The sequence below is a fragment of the Prionailurus bengalensis genome, chromosome D3 (assembly GCF_016509475.1).
Source record: "Prionailurus bengalensis isolate Pbe53 chromosome D3, Fcat_Pben_1.1_paternal_pri, whole genome shotgun sequence".
Lineage (NCBI taxonomy): Eukaryota > Metazoa > Chordata > Mammalia > Carnivora > Felidae > Prionailurus > Prionailurus bengalensis.
This window is the reverse complement of record NC_057356.1, coordinates 17,020,456-17,045,576: the sequence shown is the minus strand read 5'-3', so window position 1 is coordinate 17,045,576 and position 25,121 is coordinate 17,020,456. Positions and strand designations below refer to the sequence as shown.

The following is a 25,121-nucleotide window of genomic DNA, read 5'->3' as shown; positions in this document are numbered from 1 at the left end:
GGCAGGGCAGCCTTGGCACCTGGGAGGAGGGGCTGGCCCCTGGCAGTGCTGACTCGATCGACCCCTTTGGATTTTAGGCTTCCGCCTTTTCTTCACATCCATCCCCGGAGACTCCCACAAGAAAGCTGCTCCCCAGCCCAGCCGAAAGCACTTCCCTTCCGGCTCCAGGTGAGGGATCACACCCCCTCCTCACGTTCCCTCCTTTTTGCCTGTCGTCTGTGTTTGCCAGCCCCCCAGAAGAGCCATGCAGAATCTGGTCAGATCTAGGCCAAGAAGGAGCCGTGTCAGGGAGCTCGAGAAGTAGTACCCTCAGTGGGAGAGGGAAGAGGGTTCTGTTGGGAGTTGGCTTTGGATCTTTACTGCTTTTTGAGCATCATCTTGCGCCAGACACCTCACTCCTGGGGCATCCCTGTGAGACCCATGCACCCATTTCATAGATGGAGACACTGAGGGTCAGAGAGGTTAAGTCACTTAATGAGATCACACGGCTGGGAAGCGGAGAAGCCAATGTTGGAACCCAGGCCGGCCTCATTCCCAAGCTGGAGCTTTCTAGCACCGCCCCCCCCCCCCGACCCCACCGTGACCTCTTCCTGCTGGCTCTGGGGCCCTGTCCCCACTCTGTGCCCTCCCCTTGTAGCAGCGAGGACAGCGACGAGGAGTGGCAGCGGTGCCGGGAGGCGGCCGTGTCAGCCTCCGACATCCTCCAGGAATCTGCCATCCACGGCCCTGTCAAAGTGGAGAAAGAGGCAAAGAAGAAGAAAAAGAAGTTGAAAAAGAAAGCCAAGAAGGAGGCCGGTGCCGACTCGGTCGCCCAGGCCGCCGCCACCACCACAAGCGGGGCCACCATAGGGAAGCAGGAAAAGCATTCACCCAGGCTCAATGGAGACCAGACATCACTTGGGACCAAAAAGAAGAGAAGGAGGAAAAAAGCAAAGGCCAGCGAGGCTTCCCCAACCCCACCAATAAAGAGGGCAGTGGCCGTGCCTGCCAACTGATCGGAGCCCCACAGGCACGGGGCCCAACTAGCCCGAGGACGAGGCATTTCCAAGCCCCACCTCCCTCCAAGTTCAAGGACTTGGCTGGACAGAGGTCCAGACTCTGCCCATGATTGGGGCTCGCCCAAGGGTTGGGACAGAGACACGGTTGTAGGGTGAGAAGCCTAATCAAGGCCTGCCCATCTGTGCTCCCGTTGGGAACTGGGGCAGACCTGTGATGCCAGAACATTCCACGGCCTCAGGAAAAAGGAGCCTTCCAGTTACTCAAGACCGAAGGCCACATGGTAAAGCTTCCATCTTCCCAGCACTGTCTGAGGAGAATAAGTGACAGGAGAGTTTTTCCTTCCCCTCCACCTTCCCAACCTGGTGTGGGAGACCACCTTAACGAGGGAAGGGGCCCCTGAGATGACAAGGCCAAGAAAGAGTTTTGTACTTCTCCCTCCAGATTGCACAGACTTGATAAAAAGGAGAGAGATTTTTTCCCCCCTAGGCTGCCAGAATTTTCTTTCTCCACATTTGTGAATGTGCCACACACGATCGTGTCTCTGAGCCAACCAGATTGTTGAAAATAAATGACCCCAGACATAACAAAGTGATCTGGGTGCTCCTTCCCTGTCCGTGCCGAATCTTGATGAGACATGCTAAATAAACCTCACGTAGGTGGGGTCCTGTCTACACCCCAAGCTGTGTTCCTGCACCCCAGCCTCAAGACTTCGAGAAGCACCACAGCACTTGTGGACCGGTTTTCAGACACCTGCAGCATTTTGCAGGGGAAGAGCAGAAGCTCAAGATTAAAGTGGAATTCTGGCTTTGTGGCCTTGACTCTGAGGTTTGGCAGAGCGAGAAAGACAGAGGCGGGATGTGAGAGTGTGACCCACCACCACCTCCCTCTGCCTGCCCAGCCCTATCTGGGCAACGTGTGGACAAGCAGGAAGTTTCCAGTATGCATTTCCACTACTCCGTTCCTCATTTCCTTTACTACAAGTTAAATAAATGTACAGGTTGGCTCTTGGCTGGCTGCAAGCCTCGGGGGTGCTGGTTCTGCCCCGGCCCTTTCCTCCATCCAGGGTGGGAGCAGCCCTCAAGGCCAAGTTACCTGCAGCAGCCCCTTGCTGGAGAGGAGGTCATAGAACCCCGGGCTGACAGTGTTCCTCCTGGTGGCACTCAGGACCTCAGGCTCCTGGGTGTGGCTGTGACCACCTGGCCTCCACATCCCTCAGCCTGCCGAGCTCCCAAGCTTCCAGGCATCAGCCCCGTCCCCACGGGGAGCTCCTCTCTGCCGGTCTCGTCTCTCCCCTCACCCTCTGGGCACCTCAGCTCTGTCATCTGCTCAGGCCTTGCTGCCTTCTGACCCCAGCAGCTTGTCCCCCAGACCAGGGAGGGGCTGCAGGGCCCCACGGGTCAGAGTAGCTGTTATCACAATCTCAACAGCGGCACCAGGCGCAGAGTCACAAGGCTCCCGTGGGGCAAGACAGACTTCCTAGTCCCGAGGGGGGCTTTCCCATTGAGGCGAGATGCCGGACTGGCGTGAGAAGGTGTGGTTCCCGGGGTGGGGGGGATGAATGGCCGAGAGAACCAGCCATCTTGGAGGCCAGGGGAGGGGTGGCTGAGGACGAGAGAAGCTGGAGAGCCCTGCATGCCTCGGCTGCTAGCCTGAGCCCTCCTGGGGCGTGGGCATCTGAGCCCCAGCCTGGGCACTGGGTAGCCACTCGGAGAATGCTTATGTGAGTGGGGAGCAGGGGTCAATAGCTGGAACTGGGGCAGGGCGGAGGGGCCTGGTCAGGGCACAGGTGACAGGACGGGGCCATGTTGATCTTGGGCCTCTCACTGAGCTCCGTGAGTCACAGCTACGCAGGCTTGTGTCCCGAGGAGTGCGGCTACAAGGGTTCCCTTGGGGGTTCCCAGGGATCTCCACAGGCACAGGCTGGAGGTACCAAAGTCCAAAGGCTGTCCCCTTCTGTTCCAAGTGGCAAGATTCACCCTGAGAAGCAGGGACAGTCCCTCTCGTCCGCGTCTTGCTCTGCTTCCCAGCTCTCCACAGTCCCCTCTCGTGCACTGAAACAGCCCTCCTGAGGTCGGGGCGCCTTGAAACCCTCCTTTCCGTTGCTGACAGAGCAGGGTGGCAGTTTTCCAGGGAAGGCCGCTCTCTTGTGGCAGTGGAAGTTTCCCAGGCTCACATGTCCCAGTCACCCCCCAAGTACGCCAGGCATGCTCTAGGCAGGGCCCAGCCCCTGGGGGGTGGTTGCCGTGGTTACTGGGAAGATGAAGCCATCTGTGTGGAAATGAAGGTCTCGATGACACTGTGGTTGGATGGCAGCAGGTGGCTGTGGCCGTCGTTGGAGTCGGAGCTCTGGTACAACACCAGGCTGCTGGAGGACACTGCAGGGGCAAGTGAGACAGCTGGCTGTCTGCCAAGCCCTTCCCAACCCCACCTCGCCCACCCATCCCTGGGGGCACTTGGGACAGGCCGCACAGGGCCTCGCCACCTCCTGAATTACAGCAGATAACCAGACCCCCAAAGCCACGCCTCTACCCTTGGGTCTTATTAACCCCCAGCCAGGCTCCGGGGCCACCCGGGGGGTGGCCACCTCAGGACGTTTTAGTAGGAACGTCGGAGGAGCCCTGGTGGGGCGGTGTGGTTACTTTCAGGCTTCGCCGTTGCTAGGCTGCGGCCCAGTCATGAAACCAAACACTGAAGTGTTGCAGTGGGGGTATTGAGTAGACGTGGTTAACACCACTGATCAGTTGACTTTAAGTAAAGGAGATTTCTCTGGCTGACACGGGTGGGTCTCATCTAATCAGTCAGAGGCCTTAAGAGCAAAAGCTGAGGGTTCCTCTAGAAGAAGGAATCCTACCTCAAGATTACAGGATCACATCCTGCCTTTGCTGCCAGACTGGTCGGCCCCACAGGCGTGTGAGCCAGTTCCTTGAATATATATCTATACCGTTGACCCTTAAACAGTGCGAGGGTCAGGGGCGCTGACCCCCTGCGTAGTCACAAATCTGCAGGTAACTTTTGACTCCCCGAAAACTTAGCTACTAATAGCCTACTGTTGACCAATAATATAAACAAGTCAATTGACACATATCTTGTATGTTAGAGGTATTAGGCACTGTATTCTTACAAAAGGTAAACTAGAGGGAGAAAAGTATCATGAATGTCATAAGGAAGGGGAGCCTGGGAGGCTTAGTCGGTTAAGTATCTGACTCTTGATTTCAGCTCAGGTCACGATCCTGTGGTTCGTGAGTTCAAGCCCCGAGTCGGGCTCTGCGCACACAGCTGGGAACCTGCTTGGGATTCTCTCCCTCTCTCCCTCTCCCGTCTCTCTCTCTCTCTTTCCCTCTCTCTCTCCCTCCTTCTCTCTCTCTCTCTCTCTCGTCCCTTTCTCAAAAATAAATAAATATTAAAAAAGAAGAACATCCTAAGGAAAAGAAAATACATTTACAGTCCTGTGCTGTGTCGGAAAAAATCCATGTGGGGGCGCCTGGGTAGCTCAGTCGGTTAAGCTTCCGACTTTTGCTCAGGTCACGATCTCACAATTTGTGAGTTCAAGCCCCACATCGGGCTTCCTGCTGTCCGCGAGGAGCCTACTTTGGATTCTCTGTCCCCCAATCTCTGCCCCAGTCCCACTCGTCCTCTCTCCCTCTCTCCCTCTCTCTCAAAATAAATAAACTTTAAAAAAAAGTAACTTAAAAAAGCAATGAAATAAATCCACATGTAAGTGGACCCGTGCAGTTCAAACACCATGTTGTTCAGGGATCTACTGTATTCCTGTTGGTTCTGTGTCTTACGAGAACCCTGACTGATTCCAACAGCTAAGAGAATGGGCTTTGAGTTTGGACCTGGGTTCAAGTCCTGGCCCTGCCAGCTGCTAGTAGCTGTCGGAGGCAAGACCAAGTCCCTCACCTCCTTGGCGTCTGCTTTCCCATTTGTAAAACAGGGATGATGACGCGTGCCCCGTGGGTAGAGCAGGGAGCCCTCAGCTCCTGTCGCAGCCACCAGAGCTGGACGGAGAAACCTGAGGCTCACGGGATGAAGCGGCTGCCCAAGTCCCGCACTTAGCGAGTGGCCACCCCCGGCCTCAGAGCCCAGCAGCCTGACTCCCCGGTGCCCGCCCTTCATCGACATCGTAGATTGCGGGCTCGAGGCACCGGGGGATGGAAATGAATGGGTCAAGTGCGATGTAGCTGACCTAGAGAGCCCGCACGCTGTTGTTGCTGCTTGGGAACACGGGTCTCCGATTCTCCAGGAAAAGCCAGAAATCACGATTCCTTTGTGAAAGCTCATCTTTAAACGTGGGCAACGAACTCCATGCTAAACCCTGAGCCACCCAACACGCCTGCGAGCCACCTCTGGCCCAAAGCAAGGCCAGATCAGATCGCTCCTCACCGTTACCCTCCCCTGTCTCTCGAAATTAATCTTTTCCCCGTCCAAGTCAGTGAGATATTCCTGTAAGACAGGCCCACTTCCCTGTGGTTTCACACCCCTCTTGGCTCCCGTCGGGGGAGCACAGGGCACCCTCCCGTTTGCCGCACACACCTTCCTCCCCGCCTGAGGGAGCAGGGAAAGGCGGCTCACCGGTGGGGCTGGCGCTGAGCCGGTGGGTGGGCTGCAGGGGCTGGATGCCAGCGGGGTCCTGGCTGGGGATGTGGATGGTGGTGGTCTGAGACGCCGGCGTATGCAGCCCGGATTCACTGGAGGCCTCCGTGTCTGAGGCGAAGACCTGGGGGAACAGAGCAGCCTCCTGAGCCCCCCATGGGTGCGCTGTGGGGTGGGGCCCGAGCGAGGGGCCAGGCAGGCCTGGGCCTTACCTGCTTGGTGGGCGTGAGGCTGGCCAGAGCACTCAGGTTGGTGGTGTCGGTGATGAGCATAGTCTGCGGAAGCAGGCCCGTGTGGGTGTACTGGGCCACCTCAGGCTTGTGGCTGTAGAGGGCTGGCCGGGAGGGAGGAGAGAGGGGGGTAAAGACCAGACACCCTGGGCCAGGCTGGGCCCCTCCCGAGAGGGCCCCAAAGCTGGGCGCTGTGGGGGAGGTGAGGCACGAGGCCTGGTAAGTGGCTCGATGGAGCAGTGGTTGGGGACTCAGGACAGATATCCCAAGCTGGGAGCTCCAGATAGAGGGGTTAGACCCTCTCCCCAACTACAGGACCCTGCTCAGGCTGGCTCCATGGGGGGAAGGCTGGGGGAGGACAGGAACCCACACCCACCGCCTGAGGACGACAGGTGTGACTGGCAGTGGGAGGCACAGGTGCTACTGTGCTAAGTATGGGCCACGGAGGGAAAGGCTGGCAGCTCCCGTTAGGGGGTTGAGCGGGACAGAGGGCCGTGTAGCTCCGCCTCCAGGACACCTCTCCAAAATGTCACCCAAAGTTTCACCTACAGCCCGGCCCACAAGAACGCACACGGACACCAGCAGAAAAGCACATGAGCACACATTCTCACATCGACGCAGATGAAACCATACACCCACATAAATACGTGCACTGAACCAAATCCACACAGATACACAGGTGCACAGTCCCTCAGGCCCGGTTCCGAACTCCACACACAAAGGTCTGAAAAACCCACAGATTTTCATAAGGTCGGCACTAGAGCGCTTTTGGTGGCAAACTCCCACCCGAGCCCGCTGTGAGGTTGTGCCCCGTCTTTATTAACCTCCTTCGTGGCCTTCTGCCTCCTGCTGCAGACATCCCAGGGCTTTGATGACGAGACACTGCCCAAGCCCTGCTGGGAGTGTGATAAAACATACATACGGCGGATCCACCATATGTGAAGTCTGAGAAGTAGCGAATTCTGAAATACACGTGGCCCCGTGGGTTGCAGAGAAAGGACGTGTGGTGTCCTCTCACGTGGGTGTGCCCCTGCAAACACCCGTGGACGCCCACGTGCCTTCCCACTCACAGAAACACCACGCATATTTACACACTGAATCATATTCTGGCCTGCAGACCACCTCATCACAGAAGCGCTCACACACACGGAAACCACAACAGCTGCTAAGCCACCCTATACCTCCACCCGCCCACCCCGTGCTCGTGGACAGCGTGGGGCTAGGGGTACTCACCGTGGGGGCTCTGCAGCTGGGCCATGGTGGCCATGAAGGGACTCTGGGCCACGTGGCTCTGCATGGGGGGCATGAGTGGCTGCTGGTAGGAAGGGTGCAGTGGCTGGGAGAACTGGACTGGCTGCAGGGTGGTCAGGCTGCTGCCCATGCTGTTGATGACCGGCACGCTCTGTGCCTGAGTGGAGGCCAGGCCTGGAGCGGGAGGAACGGGGGTCAGCCAGGCTTCCTACCCCCTTCACTGCCTCCCCTGGCCCCGCACCGACCCCTGGGGGCACTGTCCCTCCCTCCCAGAGCCAAACGGTTGGGGGAAGGGAAGAGGCGACCAGGAAACACCTTTGCCCTAGAAGCTGTCACTAACTTACTTGATCTAGGCAAGGCGCTCCCCCTCTCTAAGCCTTTAATTCATTACAGGGGCAGGGGCTTTGTCCAACTAGGTTGGTTCCACAGCCGTGCAAAGGCCCTACAGCTTAGCTCTGTTCCCCTCTCCCAGCAGCTGTCTCTCTGTCTTCTATATTGAGCCTCTGCATCCTGGTTCCTACAAATAAAGTCTTTCTGGGCTTAAAAAAAACAGGGGCGCCGGGTGGCTCAGTTGGTTAAGTGTCCGACTTCAGCTCAGGTCACGATCTCACGGTTCCTAAGTTTGAGCCCTACATCAGGCTCTGTGCTGTCAGCACAGAGCCCGCTTTGGATCGTCTGCCTCCGTCTCTCTGCACCTCCCTTGCTCTCTCTCTTTCCCTCTCTCTCAAAAATAAATAAGACATCTTAGAAAAAACACACGCAACCCAAAACCTACAAAACTTTGATCCCCCTTTCCCCGCTTACTTTTCCCATAGACATTTTGCCTTCCAAGACACTGTGTGACGTCTGCATTATGTTTGCTGTCTGCCCCCCCCCCCCACTGGAGTCATTGAGATTTCAGTCTGTTTGGTTCACCTATGTATCACTGATGTATCGTAGTACCTGGCACAGCGCAGGCTCTGAATAAGTATGTGAATGAATGAATGAATGAATGAGTCCCAGTGGTCCTTCCAGGTTCTGGATTCTGTGGCAGCCCCACGAACCCTCCCACCCGGGTGCTCCCCCCTCCCCATGCCCACCAACTTACCAATGACCAGGGTGGAGGCACCTGTGTTGGTGAAGGTGGGCCCCAGGGAGGCGGGCTCACCGGGCCCAATGGCCATGACCCCAGGAAGTGAGGCCATGATGAGATTCTGGGGCTGTTGGTTGAGGCCTGGGGATGTCTGCTCCAAGCTGTGCAGAGCTGTCAGGGTGCTGACAGGGGGGAGAGGGCCTCCGGTTGCTGAGACCTTGGAGGGGAAACCAAGCTGAGTGAGGGTGGAGCCCCACACTGTCTCCCTGGGGATGACTCCAGAATCTCCCGGCCAAGGGAGGATGGAAGATGGGGCTGGAAGGCGCTTCTCCACCCGGGGGGTATGAGGACACTCACCAGCTTGGCTTCGGTGCTCAGCAGGCTGTGACTGGGCTCCAGGCCCGTGGGAGACACTTGGTGTAGGGGTGCAGACACCGTCACCAAGGGACCACCGCTGCTTGAGGGCACTTCTGCCCCCTCGCTGGTTGTCGGCTGTCCATAGCGCACGCCTGGAGTGAGAGCAGCGTCCAGCCTCAGCCCCTCACTTCCCTGCCCTCCTTGGCCCTCATCACCCCAGACCGCACTGGTGTGCTTAGGCCACTTGCCCCGTGTTTCTGTGTGCCAGCGGCAAACTTCACCTGAGCATCCTCCTGCCAGCTCCTGGGCTGGCTGCCTCCAACTCCTTGAAGGCAAGACCTGAGTTTTATTAGCTCCATGGCCCCCACTGCCTAGCACTACATGTGATAGGCAGTAGGTGTGCAGTGAAAGGCATTTGAATCAACATGAGCTGATGCTGATGAAATTGCAGTGAGCCAAGTTGAATAGAAGGAACTGGAATTAGTTCAATGAAATGGAATCCAGCTGAATTGAGCCTGAAATGAACTGAGCTAGATTGAGCGCGTGGAGTTGAACTGAATCGGATCAAAGAGAATTGGATTGAATTGAACTGAGCTGTACAAAATTAATTTCATTTCCTCCAATTATATTTAATTAGACGGAGTGTAATTTAAAGGAACTAAATTGGATCATATGGAGTTGAGCAGAATTGAATTGAAGTGAATTGAATTGAACTGAAGTCAATTGATCTTGAATGAATGAACTGAATGGAAGTAACCCAAGTCAAGTTAGGCTGGACTGGAGAATGGAGGGGCGTGGTCAGTGGGATGGACAGGAGAGGACTGGATAGAGACTGTAATGAGTGGAATGGAGTGATAAGGATCCAAGCTGAAGTGCTGAGAGGTTTGGGTGGCTACCGCCACTGAGGTGGTGCTCCCCAGCTCCCCAGCTGACACTCGTGTCCCCTCTACCCTCTACATTTCAACCCCCCTGCCCACATATCACTCACCGTGGACTTTACTGGGGGAGAGGGCGGGCGGGGGCAGTCCCGGGGAGCTGTGGGCTGGCAGTGCAGGGCCCGGGCCTGGCCCTGGTGGCGGCCCGCTGTATGTGTCCATGGCCAGCTTGTGCCGAAAAGCTTCTTCCTTGCGCCGATTGGCAAACCAATTGTAGACGCGCACCTCCGTGACGAGGTTGGAGCCCAGCCCCTGTGCCTGTGATGGTGACACCCCCCGCTGGATGCACTCCGCCCTGCAGAAATGGCCACTCATGAGCCTCCAGGCCAGGCTCAGAGGAACCCTCTCCTGGGGCTGGAGGTGGCGAAGAGAGTTCCGAGCGGTAGGGTTCTACCTTAGTGTTTAAAACTGGCAGATCTGGGTTCTAATCCCAGTTCTGCTGTGTGGCCTTGAGCAAGTGACTTAGCCTCTCTTAGTCTCTCCATTTATAAAGTGAGCAAAATAGCCATGAGGCTAGATGAAGGTGAATGAGATGAGCGGCCACGCAAGGGTTGCTCGGGTGGGTGGGGAGTGGGTGCTAGGAGTGGAGCTAGGTTGCAGACACTGAGCGGAAGTTGAGTGCCCTGGGGCCAGCAGGAGGAGCTCTTGAGGACTGGCGAGCCTTCCCCAGAACCCAGAGCCACCCAACCTTGCCCCAGCCCAGACCAAACCAGCCCCGCTAACCCACCAGCCATTATACCTATTGCACTCCTCCACCAGTGCCTCTCGCTCCTCCTTGCTGGGGTTCTTCTGCCTCTCGTAGGCCTGGAACAGGATCTGCTGGGAGGCTGGGCCCCACTTGAAACGGTTCCTCCGCCCCTTCTTGGTCGGCAACTCATCACCTGTGGGCTCTTCAATCAGCCCACCCTGCCCTGCGTGGGTGAACTCTGTAGGCACAGAGAGCCGTCAGCAGGGCCCTGGCCACTCCCGCCTTCCCGCTTCTGACCACGCTCCCGGTTCTTTCTCATTCCCAGGGTGCTGAGCCAAATGAGTTTACAGCTAGAACTTAGAAATCATCTAGCCCGGGGACGCCCGGGTGGCTCAGTCGCTTAAGCGTCCCACTTCAGCTCAGGTCACGATCTCGCGGTTCATGGGTTCGAGCCCCACGTCGGGCTCTGTGCTGACAGCTCAGAGCCTGGAGCCTGCTTTGGATTCTGTGTCTCCTTCTCTCTCTGTCCCCCCTGCTCATGCGCTGTCTCTTTCAGTCTCTCAAAAATAAATATTAAAAAAAATTTTTTTGGAGGTGGCTCAGTCGTTTAGACGTCTAACTTCAGCTTAGGTCATGATCTCATGGTTTGTGGGTTAGAGCCCCGCGTCAGGCTCTGTGCTGACAAGCTCGGAGCCTGGAGCCTGCTTTGGATTCTGTGTCTCCCTCTTTCTCTGCCCCTCCCCCGCTAGTGCTCTGTCTCTCTCTCTCTCTCTCTCTCTCTCTCTCTCTCTCAAAAATAAATAAACATTAGAAAAAAATGTTTTTAGAAATCATCTAATCCAGTGATGACAGTCACACAGCACACATACCACCACTGTCTTAACCTGTGTCCAAGGCAGACATTACTAATCAACCCCTGCACCCAAATGTCCATCCACTGATGAATGGATGAAGAACATGTGGTTTATACATACAATGGAATACTACTTGGCAATGAGAAAGAATGAAGTCCTGCCATTTGCAACAACATGGATGGAACTGGAGCATGTTATGCTAAGTGAAATAAGTCAGTCGGAGAAAGACAGATACCATGTTTTCACTCACATGTGGAACTTGAGAAACTTAACAGAAGACCATGGGGGAAGGGAAGGGGAAAAATAGTTTCAAACAAAGAGGCAAGGAGGCAACCTCATAAGGGACTCTTAAATACAGAGAAAAAACTGAGGATTGATGGGGCAGGGAGAGAGGAGAAAATGGGTATGGGCATTGAAGGGGGCACTTGTTGGGATGAGCACTGGGTGTCGTATGTAAACAATCATGGGAGGCTACCCCCGAAACCAAGAGCACACTGTATACACTGTATGTTAGCCAACTTGACAATAAAATACATTTTAAAAATCATTAAAAATAAATCTTAAATTTGCTAAGAAAAAAATTAAAAAAAAAAAAAAACCTGCACAGTTTTCTACTGAGCCAAGACATAAGCTCGCAATCTTTCCCAATACAGGGCTCCAGGTAAGCATTGGCTTTTGTTCAGATCTAACACATTTGCCATCTCATTTTACAGATGAAGAAGCTGAGGCTCAGAGAGGCTAAATATCTTTCCAGGGATGCACAGTAAAACAGAAACTTGAACCACATTTCTTGAGTAGGTTAGAGCTATTTCAAACTTTTCAGACCTATAAAGCACACTTAAAATGCAAGTGTTGGCCAAGAGAGGAGAGACCCAGCCAGCCTTTGTCAGCTGGTTCTACATTAATAGAAACTGTTGGATTATCCCTGAGCAAGCCTCCAAGAGAATAGAACAGATAAATGCCAAGCCATTTTTATGAGAGGGGAGGCAGGAAGATCGAGTCGGGGATAGTGCAGGAGTGCCTTCATCATCTGAGTTTCAAGAGGCAGAAGCCAGCACCAGTGCTCTGGGGACAGGTGGAATTAGACCCACCTAGAAGCCACTAGAAGCCCGCTTGACTCAGATTCCAACTGACTTCGTTGGCCATCTCTCCTGGCAGCGGGCTGGACCAAGATGTGGAGTACCAGACATGACTTGGCCCAGAAAACTAAGATATTTCAGCTTAAAAAAAAAACTATTCTGTCGGGGCGCCTGGGTAGCTCAATCTGTTAAACATCTGATTTCAGTTCAGGTCGTGATCTAGCGGTTCATGAGTTCGAGCCCCACGTTGGGCTCTGTGTTGACAGCTCAGAGCCTAGAGCCTGCTTCTGATTCTGTGTCTCCTTCTCTCTCTCTGCCCCTCCCCTGCTCACACTGTGTCTCTCTCTCAAAATAAATAAACATTAAAAACTATCCTGGCAAGTCCATCAAAAACAAGGAAAATCTGAGAAACTGTCACAAGCCAGAGCAACCTAAGGCGACATGGCAACTATATACAGCGTCTCCACAACTGGATACAATCCTGGACCAGAAAAAGGACATTAACGTTAGGGAAAAACCGAAGAAATCTGAATAACGAAGTACGGACTTAATAATCCTGTGTCAGTGTTGGTTTGTTAATCATGACAAATGTCCCATACTAGGGGTGGCTGGGTGGCTCGGTCGGTTAAGCAGTTAAACATCAACTCTTTTTTTTTTTTTTAATTTTTTTTTCAACGTTTATTTATTTTTGGGACAGAGAGAGACAGAGCATGAACGGGGGAGGGGCAGAGAGAGAGGGAGACACAGAATCGGAAACAGGCTCCAGGCTCCGAGCCATCAGCCCAGAGCCTGACGCGGGGCTCGAACTCACAGAACGCGAGATCGTGACCTGGCCGAAGTCGGACGCTTAACCGACTGCGCCACCAGGCGCCCCTAAACGTCAACTCTTGATTGAGGCTCGGGTCATGATCTCATGGTTCGTGGGTTGGAGCCCCGCATCAGGCTCTGCGCTGACGGTGCTGAGCCTGCTGGAGATTCTCTCTTCCTCTCTCTCTCTCTCTCTCTCTGCCCCTCCCCAGCTTGTGTTCTCTATAAATAAATAAATAAATCTTTAAAAAAATGTCCCATACTAGTGTTAATAATAGGGAAAGCTGGGTCTGGGGTAAACTGGGAGTCTCTCTACCATCTGCCCAGAAGTTCTGAAAACCAACACTTATTCTAAAATTAAGAGTCTATTATGTGCTATTTCAGTTTTATCTGCTATGGAGGCGTAAATTAAAGCCGTGCTAATTTTCTAAAAGCACTTAGTGCCTTCAAAGTATGTCATCTACAGTCCCAGCCCCTTGAGACCCGAGAGTATGCTCCTGGCAGATAGAGGTGGCGCAGGCACTCACTGGCCCCTCGGGCATCAGGAGGTGTTGCTATTTCTGCACGAATAAGCAATCAGTGATCATCTTTGTAAGAAAATATTAATGCTTTCCCATAGTGGTTGCTCGGTAAAATGTTAGTTCACTTAATGTTTTAATCAGCCTGCTGATAATGCCAATATCATAGTTTTTCGCAGCTTTTAAAAGTTGTTTTTTTAAGGGCACCTGGGTGGCTCAGTCGGTTAAGCGTCTAACTCTCGATTTCAGCTCAGGTCATGAACTCACAGTTTGTGAATTCAAGCCCCGCATCGGGCTCTGTGCCGACAGCTCAGAGCCTGGAGCCTGCTTCGGATTCTGTGTCTCCCTCTCTCTCTGCCCCTTCCCTGCTCACGTTCTCTCTCTCTCTCTCTCTCTCTCTCTCTCTCTCTAAGTAAACATAGGGGCGCCTGGGTGGCTGAGTCGGTTGGGCGACCGACTTCACTCAAGTCATGATCTCACAAATTGTGAGTTCGAGCCCCATGTCAGGTTCTGTGCTGACAGCTCAGAGCCTAGAGCCTGCTTCTGCTTCCGTGTCTCCCTCTCTCTCTGCCCCTCCCCTGCTCATGTTCTGTCTCTCTCCTTCAAAAATAAATAAACATTAAAAATTTTTTTAAATAAATAGACATTCTAAAAAATTTCCAGCTTGTATAAGTAAATAAACAGCAAATCGATATGTGAAATTTAGGACTTTAACGTTTTAATAAACGTTTAGGAAGCATGGTGAGGAAAGTTTATTTTTTTAATTACCAAACATGCAGATTGTCGCTATGTCTTCATAAGGAACTACGGGAGTATCTATCAAAAATTTTCAAGTACCTACACTCTGACCTAGAATTTCACTTCTAGAAATTATTCTATAGATACTCTCGTGTGAGCACAAATAGATACAAAAAAGGATGTTCTTTGAAGCAATTGGTTCTAACAGCACACTGGAAAAACCCTAATAAAAGTCCTTTGGTAGGGAGCCAATTAAACAAATAACGGTACATCCAAATAACAGAATAACTAGCAGCAAAGCAGAGGAGGGGCGTCTGGGTGGCTCAGTCAGCTAAGCATCTGACTCTTGATTTCAGCTCAGGTCATGATCTCCCAGTTTGCAGGTTCCAGCCCCTCACTGGGTGCAGAGCCTGCTTGTCATTCTTTCTCTCACCCTCTCTGTCTCTGTCCCTCCCCCACCCATGTGCACTTAAAATTTAAAAATCTCGCTTAAAATTAAAAAAAAAAAAGCAGAGGAAAATACATATATATTGCTAGTATATGCATTAAATATCTCTGGAAGTATACATAAAACTGGGGATGTCCTTTAGGAGAAGAACACCTAACTTTTATTGTAAACTCTATTTTCTCCTATTTTTTTAATTTAAAAAAATTTTAATGTTTATTTCTAAGAGAGAGACAGAGCATGAGTGGGGGGGGGGGGTGGGGGCGGAGAGAGGGAGACACAGAGTCCGAAGCAGGGTCCAAGCTCTGAGCTGTCAGCACAGAGCCAGACGCAGGGCTCGAACCCACAGACTGAGATCCATGACCGGTGCTAAAGTCGGCCTTTTAGCCGACTGAGCCACCCAGGTGCCCCCTCCTATTTTTTTAAATTAAGTATGTATTGCCTTTTTAAAAAACTTGGATAAATCATAAAATAAACTTTTTTTTTAAAATGTCTACACATAGGCTCAGTAGTGTGAAAGTGCACTTGGGATTTTGCGGGGTGTGAGGTCGGGGTAAGGAAACCCAGACTTCTCTGAAGACAGCGTGGCCACATCTCCTGGAGTTTGCAATGGAGGATTCCCTGAGCCTACACCTTGCCTCTGAGCCTTTACTCAGGCTGCTCCTTTGGCCCAAACACCATTCCCTGCCGCCTCCATGGGCCAAAATTCCGTTCTGACTTTAAGACCTAGTCTGAAAGTTCTGCCTCTGGTGTGGTCCCTCCTGATGCCCCTGCCTCCCCGCTGACAATAGATTACTCTCTGGTCCTCTGCCAGCTCAACATTTTGAGATACTTCATGCAGTCCTACTCTGCCCTGGGCCTGGCACACGGTGAATGCTCCATAAACACTAGCCGTTACTGTTGTTTTTATCACATTATAATACATGTCTCGCTGTATCATGATGATCTTTTCTGCTTCCCATCTACACAGAACACTTAGAGGGCAAGGACTCCACTCACCCACCCGCAGATGCCCAGGGCCAACCTACTCCCCTCCCCCAGAGTGCCTTGCGCGGAACAGGTACTAAGCGCCCGTTGACTCGCATGGACTTCCGCTCAGACGGCCTATCCCCGTCGTGCGGTGGAGGAGCTTCCGGCCCCCACCCCAGACCTGCCAGGGAGGACCGGCTGTGGTCTTTACTTACGCTGCGCCACCTCTCGCTGCTTGCGGACGTACCAGGTGTACAGGGCCGCTCGCTTCTGTGTCTTCATGGGGGTGCCCTTGTTGAGGTGCTGGGACAGGTGCGACTGGTTGAGGCCGGTGGTGTCGACTACCTCCCTCTGTGGGATGTTGTGCTGCTGCAGGTAGGACTTGACCATCTTGGCCACGCGCCACGGGTCCTCCCTAGGAGGAGGGGCCAGGACAGAGCCTGCTGGGCGTGGGGGTGCAGGCAGGGTCGGGGGTCCCGTCAGCCCTGAGAATGGGGATTGGGGGTGAAAGCAGGCGTGGGGATTGGGACCTACACTTAGACTCAGGGACAGCAAGGGAGGGGCACTCGTGCCAGGACACAGGAACGCAGACACACGAACATGGGAACAGAGACTTATAGACACACACGTGTGGACACAGGCCTCAAACAGTGCCACACAGACGCGGGCACAGTGAAAAGTTTAGAAACATGAATGCACAGACATATGGACTGACATGAAGACATGAACTGACTCCCACCAGAAGCTATACAGGCCACTTGGGGAAGATCCTCACCTTTGTGCCTCCTTTGAAGACCCCCCCACCTCCTCCTACCTCAAAATGTTGTTTGTGGCTGTGTCTTATCCACTGTGAGGGACCGTAAACACTTGGAGGGCAGGAACTCTCTGGTTCTCAGCACCCAGAATAGGCCTGCATGCCCATGGTGAATGCATGAATGAATGAATGGATGGGTGAGTGGGTGGATGGATGGGATGGTGGGTGGGTGGATGAATGAATGGATGGGAGGGTAGGTGGATACAGGGATGAAGAAATGGGTGAGTAAATGTGATCCTGGGTGGATGGATGGATGGATGGATGGATGGATGAGTGGAGGATGGATGGATGGATGGATGGATGGATGATAAATATATGATAGTGACTGGATGGTTGGATGAATGGATAGGAAGGTAGATGGATAGGTAGATAGGGGAATATGTAGATGGGTGGACAGGTAGATGGCTGGGTAAATGGGATGGTGGGTGGTGGATGGATGGATGGGTAGTTTGATGAATGGATAGGAGGATAGATGGGTAAGTGAATAGGGGTGTGAGCAGGTGGATGGATGGATGAGGGAGACCTACTTGGCGGGGGTGGTTCTGAAAACAAGGAGAGAAAAGCAATTCTCTCATTTTACAGGCAGGGTCACTGATGCTAAGAGTGCTGGCATAGCATCTTTTGGCCAAGGTCACAGGGACAGCCCAGCAGAGTCCCATCCCATATGAAGGGGTTCAGTTCTAAGTCAACCTATCAGGTACAAATCACATAGGGTCAAAACACCCCCTGAAAATCTGTACTAACCCCTAGGCTGTGGCCTGGCCAGTTTCCCAGAGCACAGGGGCAGACAGGTCCAGGTGAAAAGGTTGTCAGCTGGTATACAGCTGTGTGTGTGTGTGTGTGTGTGTGTGTGTGTGTGTGTGTGCGCACCTGAATCCCACTCTGTGGGCTGAGACTCTCTCACTGGAGAGACAGCCATCCACGATTCATGTTCTTATCCCCTGCTCACTGTGGAGAATGGGGGGCTCTGACTGCCTGTACTACACAAATGCTCTCTCTCCCCCTCCTGTTCTGTCTCAGCCCTCCTCTCTTTGCCCCGTCCTCCCCTGAGCTTGTAGGGCAAATATGTCTGATGAAAACAGCTCCACACAACAGTGCTGACACAGGAGAGCAAGGGCGGGGGGCGGGGTTTGAACCCAGCCCTGCGTGGCTCCAAAGCCTGAGGCTCTCGCCTCCTCAGCTGAGCCGTTCGCTTCTAGAATTTGAGCCTCCCGGTATTCGCACGTGTGACAAATAGCAGGTGTGGGAGGCAGTTCATCGCCATGTTTGGCACAGCAAAATATGGGAAACCACCTAAGTGCCAGCGAAAGGGTACCAATCGTGGTACCTCCAGCAGATGCGGCCGTAAAAACCCAGTGAGAAAGCTCTCCCTGCGCCCTGATGGAACAGAGCCCCTCTGGTAGGTCTGCTGTGCGATTTGTGTCAAATGTGAAATGGCCTGACAGATTTCCACATATTTGCTTGTGTTTGCATGAAATACCGGAAGAACACAGAAGACACTTTTGACACCAGTGGTCTTGAGATAGAAATGGGGTGCCGGGGCCAGGGGGAGAGGACGGTGTCCTCTGTTGCTTTTCTGCACTTTTAAAATAATGTAATATATCGTTGTACAGCATGCTATTCATGCACGTATAACACTTAAAACTAAATTGTAAAAGAACAAAAAGCAAATAAACCCCCCAGCACTTTGAGGCCCACCTCATACTGCCTTCTCCCCTTCCCTCCTTCCCTCCTTCCCAAAGAACCAGCCTGGCCCTGCCCCCTTGATGATGCCCTTCTCAGGTGTGATAGGCACAGAGCCCTTCAGCAGCTTGGGTCCCGTGACTTTCTCCTTTTTATCAGCAGTTCCCATACGCGTAGGGAGGGAAGGGAGGCAGGGGCCATTCAATTTAAGTCGGCCGGCAGTCGGTGACCGACGTGAGACTTCGTGTTTCTTACTTGCCGTGGACCAGGCACTGCGCTAAAGGCCGGTCATTTACATTTTACCATGTAACCCTGGGAACCGGGTGCTACTTATGTGCCCATTTCACAGATGGGAAAACAGAACCTCAGAAAGGGAGTGCTTGTGCAAAGCGACCTAGCTGGGACTCCAGAATATTTCTCTTTTTTCCAGACACCTCCCCCCACCCCAACCAGAGCTCTCCTGGAGCTTTTCCTCCTCCCTGCATTTAGGATCCTCCTTGTCAACCCCTCCCCTGCTCCCTGGATGCCAGTCAGAGCCAGGAGGGAAACGAGGTACAAAGTCCGGTGTTGTGCTTCGAGGCAAACATGTTTATCTGATTCTGGAGCCAGGCTGCCTGTTGGCCTCCCTCCTCCCCCCGCTGTAGGCATCACCCTCCTGAGCAACCCTACCTCCCTCCCTTCTCTCTTCTCAGGAGAGAATGAGCTAAGTCTTTCTCTCGGTGGGGGGGGGGGCCTCCCTGGCTCACACTAAAGATTTACTATCTGTCACTGTCCATTTGATTCACCGTGTCTCTCTCTGTATCTGTCTTAGCTTCTCTCTGCCTCTCTCTCTCTCTCTTTCTCTCTGTCTCTGCTGTCTGTGTCTCTGTTGTTTGCTCTGTCTCTTGCTCACATCAGTCTCAGAGGACCCGACCCTTTTCAGGGCAGTTCTCCCAACCCAGCACGAAGAGGCCACCTCTCCAGATATCTCCTGCTCTTATTCTAATGGGTTTAAGGGTCAAGCCAACCCGGCTTCACATCCCACCACGGCGCCCTAGCACGATGTGCGCGTGCCCCACGCCTCATCGGTACCGTGGCAGGAAGCCCACGTCTGCCTCCCAGTGCCCTTGGGACAAATGAGTGAATTTCAAACAGGAGTGAACCGTGTAGAGCGGGGCCTGGCCCGTGATGCTCAGTAAGTACAATTTGTCACCATCATCATCATCATCGTCGTCATCATGATGATGTGGCCCTGGGACCCCCAGCCCCAGAGCAGAGGGCAGAGGATCCAGGAGAGGTGAAGATCTGCGCACGTCTCCTCCTCCCACCTGCTACACATTATGGGCTCAATCAGAGGTTCAAGACTTTGGGCCTTTGGCTCGCTGGCCACGGGGGTTTCAGAGGGTCCAAGGCTGTGGAGCTTGGAGACCAGCTGGAAGGGGAGCTGAGTTCTCAGTGCATGTGGCTGGTGGAGGGGGGAGGGTTCCCATCTCGGGTTGAATCTCAGCTCTGCCACTCGCTATCCAGGTGGCCTTAGGAAATGGCTTAATCTCAGTGTGCCTCAATTTCCCCAGCTGTGATACTGGGTTAATAGTATTTCGTAGGTTGCCAGGAGGAGAAAATGAGTTCCATGATTAGTAAGCCACCGTGACCTCTAGAGCACTGCGTGGAAGTGAGTGGATGGGAGGTTGAGAGCAAGAAGAACTCGGGAGGATAAAAAGGAAATAAGCTTATCAAGGAAGGGCATACAACCTCAAGGGTGCTGTGCAGAGCACAGGGATTAGGAGGACCTGGGGTCCCAGTCCCAGCCTTAGTACTTTGTAAATTACCTTGGGCAAGTCGTTTTGCTACTCTGAGCCTTAAGTTTGCTCATCTGTAAAATGGGACTATTACTCATAGTAACCGTTTACTGCCCCGTGGGTAAGTGTTATCGTCATCTCTGCCTTGCGGGCGAAACTAGGGCTCAGAGGCATGAAATCACCTGCCCAGGTTAGGGTGGGTTGATTTGGGATTTGAACCCACGCAGGTTGGCCTCAGTCAGAGATGTCAGACTGTCCCACCCTAACCGCTGTCTTCCTGGGTCTCAATGCCCTGGTGCTGCCTGATGGAGAGGATCAGAGACCCTCAGGTTGTGGTTTGAGCTGCTCAGGAACAGGGAGGACCCGGGAGGAGACCCGGGAAGGAGCCCTGGGTATAGGTTCCTCCCTTGACCTTAACAGATGTCCCCAGGGCTTCAGGGAACCCTAGCCACCCATTCATTCTTGCTCTGTGTTAGCCACTGGGCTAGATAGCAGGGTGGTAAACCAGGCCACACAGAAGCTTTGAAAGGTTTCTATTTTCATGACAGGAGATAGAGAACACACAAAAATAGATCATCATAAATAAAGTTAAGGGACAAAGGCTAGTAACAGAAGGTGGTGGAAGACAGCATGATTGTAGTGGGTCCTGCCTTTGGATAGGGAGTCAAGGAGGGCCTCCCTGAGGAGGTGACATTTGAACAAAAGGAGAAGAGGGAATCGGTCATGGGAAGATCTAGAAAGAAGTGTCCGCAGAAGGAACTGTACATGCAAAGGCCCTGAGGTAGGAATCAGTGCATTCAACATAACTGGAGGAAAGGGAGGGAGGGAGAGAAGGTTCCCTCAAGAAGAGGTCAGGGAACCAGGACAGAGAATTTGAATTTTATTCATTGGCCAGCTAGGGAAACTGAGGCAGGAGAAGAGACTTGCCCAAGGTCATGCGGTGAACTAAGGGTGGAGGTCTGAGGGAAGAGCTCAGGTTCCCGATCACCACTTGCTCACCTAGGACCCACCCTGCCTCTTTCCACACACTGTCTTCTCCAAAGACATGGCTTCCCCTGGAAACCTGGCCTGTGCACCATCCCTTCCAGCCTTAACCTCCCCCACCCCCAGTGTCCAGGCCTTCCTCACGGGTGCCCACCCCACTCCCTCCTGTGCCCTGAGGGTAGAGGCCCCACTTTTTCCCCTCGGGGCGTTTTCAGATCCCTTTTGTTACCTGAACAATAAGTAACCCAGGTAGTTAGTTATAAACTCCGCAGGAACAAGGAGCTGGTTGATAATTTATAGCAACATCTCAAATTTAAATGGAAAGTAAATAGCATGCTGTTAGCATTAAAGAAAACCCAATCGGGGCAGGCGGGGAAGCACTCCAGCCTCCTCTCAGCTTGGGGCGTCTCGCTCTCTCCCCAGCCCCTTCTCCCAGCTGGGTGTGAGCCCCTCTGCCCTCCTGGCTCCTCCGCTATCCTGTACTTCTCCAGGCCTCTGCATCTCACCCCCCCCCCTCCCCCATGCCCTCTGTCTTCCTCAGTGGCTCTTCTCTCTCTCGCAGCTTCCAGGATCTCTGCTGGTCCCCAGGGAGCACTTTGACCTCTGCTCCCCCCCTCAAGTGCTGTGGATCGAGCCTCCCCCCCACCCACCATTCCACTAAAGGGGCTGCTGATCAACAGGCCCCACCCAGCCAGGTAAGAAAGGCCCTTGGCACCTCCTGCCCCCACTCCCACCCCAAAGCCCCCAGTCCCATCTGGGGCCCTGAGCAGGTCTGGCCCAGCCCCACCCTGTCCCGGTGGCCCTCGCCCTGGGTCTGGCAATGCCTGACTCTTTGCCCCTCCCCTGCAGCTCAGCAGGGCCCTTTGCCCTCTTCTTCCTGCCAAGTCAGGGGGCCCAAGCTGCTCCCTGCCCCCTGCCCAGGCCCTCACAAGGCCAGGCAGACCCTGAGGGCTCCCCCACCCCAAGCTGGGATCAGGACCTTGGACAGAAAAAGAGATGGTCCCCTAGAGAGCGTCTTTGGGACTCTCCCTCTGGCTGCCTCGTCCTGGCAATTGAAAGCACCAAACAGAGTGGCTGTGGAGTCTCAGCTGGGTGGCCTTAGTCAAGCTACCTTCCCTCTCTGGGCCTCGGTTTCCTCATCTGTGAAGCAGAGTTATGCCTAGCTTCCTTCCAGGGTTCGTCTCAACATTATCTGAACATCTGCGTATAAAACTGCAGTACAGTGCCTGGCTGTTAGGATTAGAGCTTAGGAGCCTTTGGGGAGGCAGTCCCTGTAGCCCCTGGGCCCCCTCCCCCCCCCCCTGCTTGGTGGGAGGTTGGTTGGCCCAGGTCTCCCCAGGCCATCTTTACAAGTTAATGATCACAGGCCTTATCAGAGCCTTTTACCGTTTATAAATTTATAAAACAAAAGAGAAATAATAAAGCTCGTGGGTAATTAGTAACCAGGTCAGCACTGCTGAGGAGAGGGGAGGCATCGGGCTCAGACCCACCCAGTTCTCTGGGAGATGGGGAGCCGGCCAGTGGATGGGGGTACACAGGGAGGCCTCTAATGGTGCCTGCTGGTGAGTTGTGGGGGCCTAACTAACACTGTGCAGGAAAGGGGAACCAGGTCCTGCTCCGAGGTTCCATCTCGCTCAGGTAAGACCTGGGCTTTCCTGGCTTAATGCTTGAGTCCCTGGGTGGCTAAGGGAGCCCCTAACCTCGGCACCCCCTCTCGCTAACCATGCTTCCTGACCCTGGAGCCTGCGATCTGAGTGCGTAGCAGGAAGTTAGGGTTTGGGAAGTAGAAATGGCCCTGGTGGCTAAAAATTCCCACCACCCTCTGGTTCTCCAGGCACTTGAATTATGAGCTTTCCTGCTTTCCACCCCCCCCCCCCCACCACCCCGGCTCAGAGCTCCCCTGGAGCATGCCCTTCCTTCTCAAGCACTGGGTGGAAAGCCCTGGCTCACGGGAACTGGGGACCTTGCCGAGGGCCAGCTCAGGGGCTGGGAGACTCCAGCCTCTGAGCAAGGACGCCCTGAGCTCTCGGGCGCCCTGTCCCCCTTCCTCACAGCCAGGCTAAGAGCCATAGCTCCCAGACGAAGAGCTAGTTGAGAGCCGAGGGTGGGCCTCCCTGGGCTCTTTGAACGCCGGGGACGGGCAAGGGGTCCTTACTGCAGCAGGGTCTCCACCACGGCCTTCTGGTGGGCCGCCTCCTCGGGGCTGAGGTTCTCCAGCTCTTTGAGGATGGGCGGCGTGAAGTCTTCCCCATCGTCGTCCGTCTCGTCCTCGGAGCCCCTTGCCTCCCCCAGCCCATTGGGCAGCTCGGCCAGCTCCGCCCGACCGCCACTGCCGCGGGACTCCCCCTTGTCCGGGGGGCCATCTCCGGCCAGCAGGTAGGGCCCCGACTCCCCCAAGGCCTGGATCAGCGCCTCTTTGCTCAGGCCTGACTCGAGCAGGGCCGCCAGAAGCTCCGTCTGCAGCTGGCTCAGTTTAGACACCATGGCTCCGCCACCACCACCGGGCCACGCGGCCTGGGGCCACCACACCGGCCGCCTCCCCCACCGAGTGGGCTGTCTACTGGCTGGCCGATCGGCAGGCAGTCACGAACCAGGCTCTTTGCGCCTACTGCCCCCCCAAACCCCACTAACCAAGCCCTGTGGGCACCCCCAACCCCCAACTCTGGCCCCAGCGGCCAGTGAATCAGGGCCCCTGCCCGCTCTGTTTACATTGGAGCTGGGGAAATTCTCCAAGGTTCATATTTATCCGTGTGCTTAGCGAAGGGACTGAACTTTGGACTTCAGCCCTGCAAAGTGCAGGCCTCACGGCAGCGCAGAGGGACGGGGGAGCCGAGGCCTTCAACGGGAATGGGCAGCGGGGAGGGTGGGGGAGGCCGTGGCAGGGGGCAGGGCAGCTGGGACGGAAGGGGCTGGGGGCCACCGAGGCCTTCTGGCCAACAGCTTCGGTCCCGCCCCGAGGACTTTGTAGGGGGTTCAGGCCGAGGCAAGAGAGGGAAAAATAGCGGGTTTCCCCCGGGAACTGAAGCAGCAAGGGGTTCTGGGCAGGCGGGCCGGCTCTCCTGAAGGTCAAGGCTAGGTCACATCCATTTTGAGACCCACCTGTGCAGGCCCAACACCAGGCCCCCCTGTGTATATTGCCTCATTGTATCCCCCTAATCGTTGTCAGTAGGTACAGGGATCATCCCCATTTCACAGACGAGGAAACCAAGGCACCGAGAGGTTAAACAACTTGCCCAAAGTCACACAGCTAGCAAGGGACAGGACTTGCAAGGTGGGAGCAAGGGGAGGCCAGTCAGGCACTTGACTCAAGTATACATTTTAAGGGGGCATCAAAAACTCCAGTAATCATATGCAAAAATATTCGGTGTACTAAAGTACATAAAAATATGCAATGTATTACAAATCAAAGGTAATGCAGGCCCCCAAAGAATTCAAAACGTGTCCACACAAAAACTTGCGTGTGAATGTTCATAGTTCATGGTTCACAACAACCAAAAAGGGGAAGAAACAGAAACATCGATTGATGGACAAATGGACAGGTAAAATGTGGTGTATCCATGCAATGGTATATTATTCGGCCATAAAAAGGAGTGACATGCTGAGACTTGAAGGTATTACGCTAAATGAAAAAAGCCGGTCACAAGAGGTCGCATAGGATTCCACTGATAGGAAACGTCCAGAACAGGCAAATCCATGCCTGCGGAAAATAGATTAGTGGTTGCCAGGGGTTGGGGATGGGGGACTGGGCGGGGGAGGGGGGCATGGGGGGGGGGTGACTGCTTAATGGGTGCCGGGGTTTCTTGGGGGATGATGAAAATGTTCTAAAATTGATTAGGCAGTGTCACACAACTGTGAAAATACTAAAAACCATGGAATGGAGCACTTTATTTTTTAAGTGTTTTAAATTTATTCATTTAAGTAATCTCTACACCCAGCGTGGGGCTCGAGCTCACAACTCTGAGATCAAGAGTCACTCGCTCTACCAAGTGAGCCAGCCAGGTGCCCCTGAATTGAGCCCTGGTTTGTTTGGTTTTTTTAAGTTTATTTATTTATTTTGAGAGACAGAGAGAGAGAGAGACAAAGAGAGAGAGCACAGGAGAGGGGCAGAGAGAGGGAGAGAGAGAATTCCAAGCAGGCTCCGCACTGTCAGTGCAGAGCCCAACGCAGGGCCCAAACCCACAAACTGTGAGGTCATGACTTGAGAGTCGGTGGCTTAACTGACTGAGCCACCCAGGCACCCCCTGAACTGAGCACTTTAAAAGCATGAATTTGTGATACAAGAGTCGATAAGGTATGTTTTTTTAATTCAGGCAAAAGTATCTGT

At 53.8% G+C, this 25,121-nt stretch overlaps 2 protein-coding genes across 11 annotated transcripts in view; one reads left to right on the top strand and one right to left on the bottom strand.

Annotated features, from left to right (window-relative positions):
- CD3H12orf43 (chromosome D3 C12orf43 homolog) overlaps nt 1-25,121 on the top strand; it is a 40,399-nt gene that overhangs the window by 8,014 nt on the left and 7,264 nt on the right. For 2 of the 10 annotated variants that reach the window (XR_006293893.1, XR_006293889.1), the window contains exons 5-6: nt 78-168; nt 21,360-22,435. Coding sequence is in view for 2 of the 10 variants with exons in the window: in XM_043557794.1 (XP_043413729.1) it covers nt 78-168; nt 638-995 (449 nt within the window). In the remaining 8 variants the exon portion in view is untranslated. Of the gene's footprint in view, nt 1-77; nt 169-637; nt 2,008-21,359; nt 22,436-22,957; nt 23,174-25,121 lie in introns of those variants that run through there. The other 8 variants (XR_006293896.1, XR_006293895.1, XR_006293891.1 and 5 more) reach the window with 8 other exon arrangements.
- On the bottom strand, nt 1,954-23,354 carry HNF1A (HNF1 homeobox A). Its single transcript, XM_043557793.1, has 10 exons — nt 22,953-23,354; nt 15,754-15,953; nt 10,180-10,366; nt 9,494-9,735; nt 8,506-8,657; nt 8,164-8,365; nt 7,059-7,250; nt 5,808-5,929; nt 5,575-5,719; nt 1,954-3,374 (listed from the first exon to the last, which is right to left on the bottom strand). The coding sequence occupies exons 1-10, from the start codon at nt 23,279-23,281 to the stop codon at nt 3,247-3,249; spliced, it is 1,899 nt and encodes a 632-aa protein (XP_043413728.1). The 5' UTR covers nt 23,282-23,354; the 3' UTR covers nt 1,954-3,246.

Excerpts from the sequence above, each read along its gene's own strand:
- HNF1A (XM_043557793.1), bottom strand. The coding sequence starts at position 23,281 with ATGGTGTCTAAACTGAGCCAGCTGCAGACGGAGCTTCTGGCGGCCCTG. Across the intron at positions 9,736-10,179 it reads CTGGTGGAGGAGTGCAATAG|GGCGGAGTGCATCCAGCGGG; the intron begins GTATAATGGCTG and ends CCATTTCTGCAG. Across the intron at positions 8,366-8,505 it reads TGAGCACCGAAGCCAAGCTG|GTCTCAGCAACCGGAGGCCC; the intron begins GTGAGTGTCCTC and ends TTCCCCTCCAAG.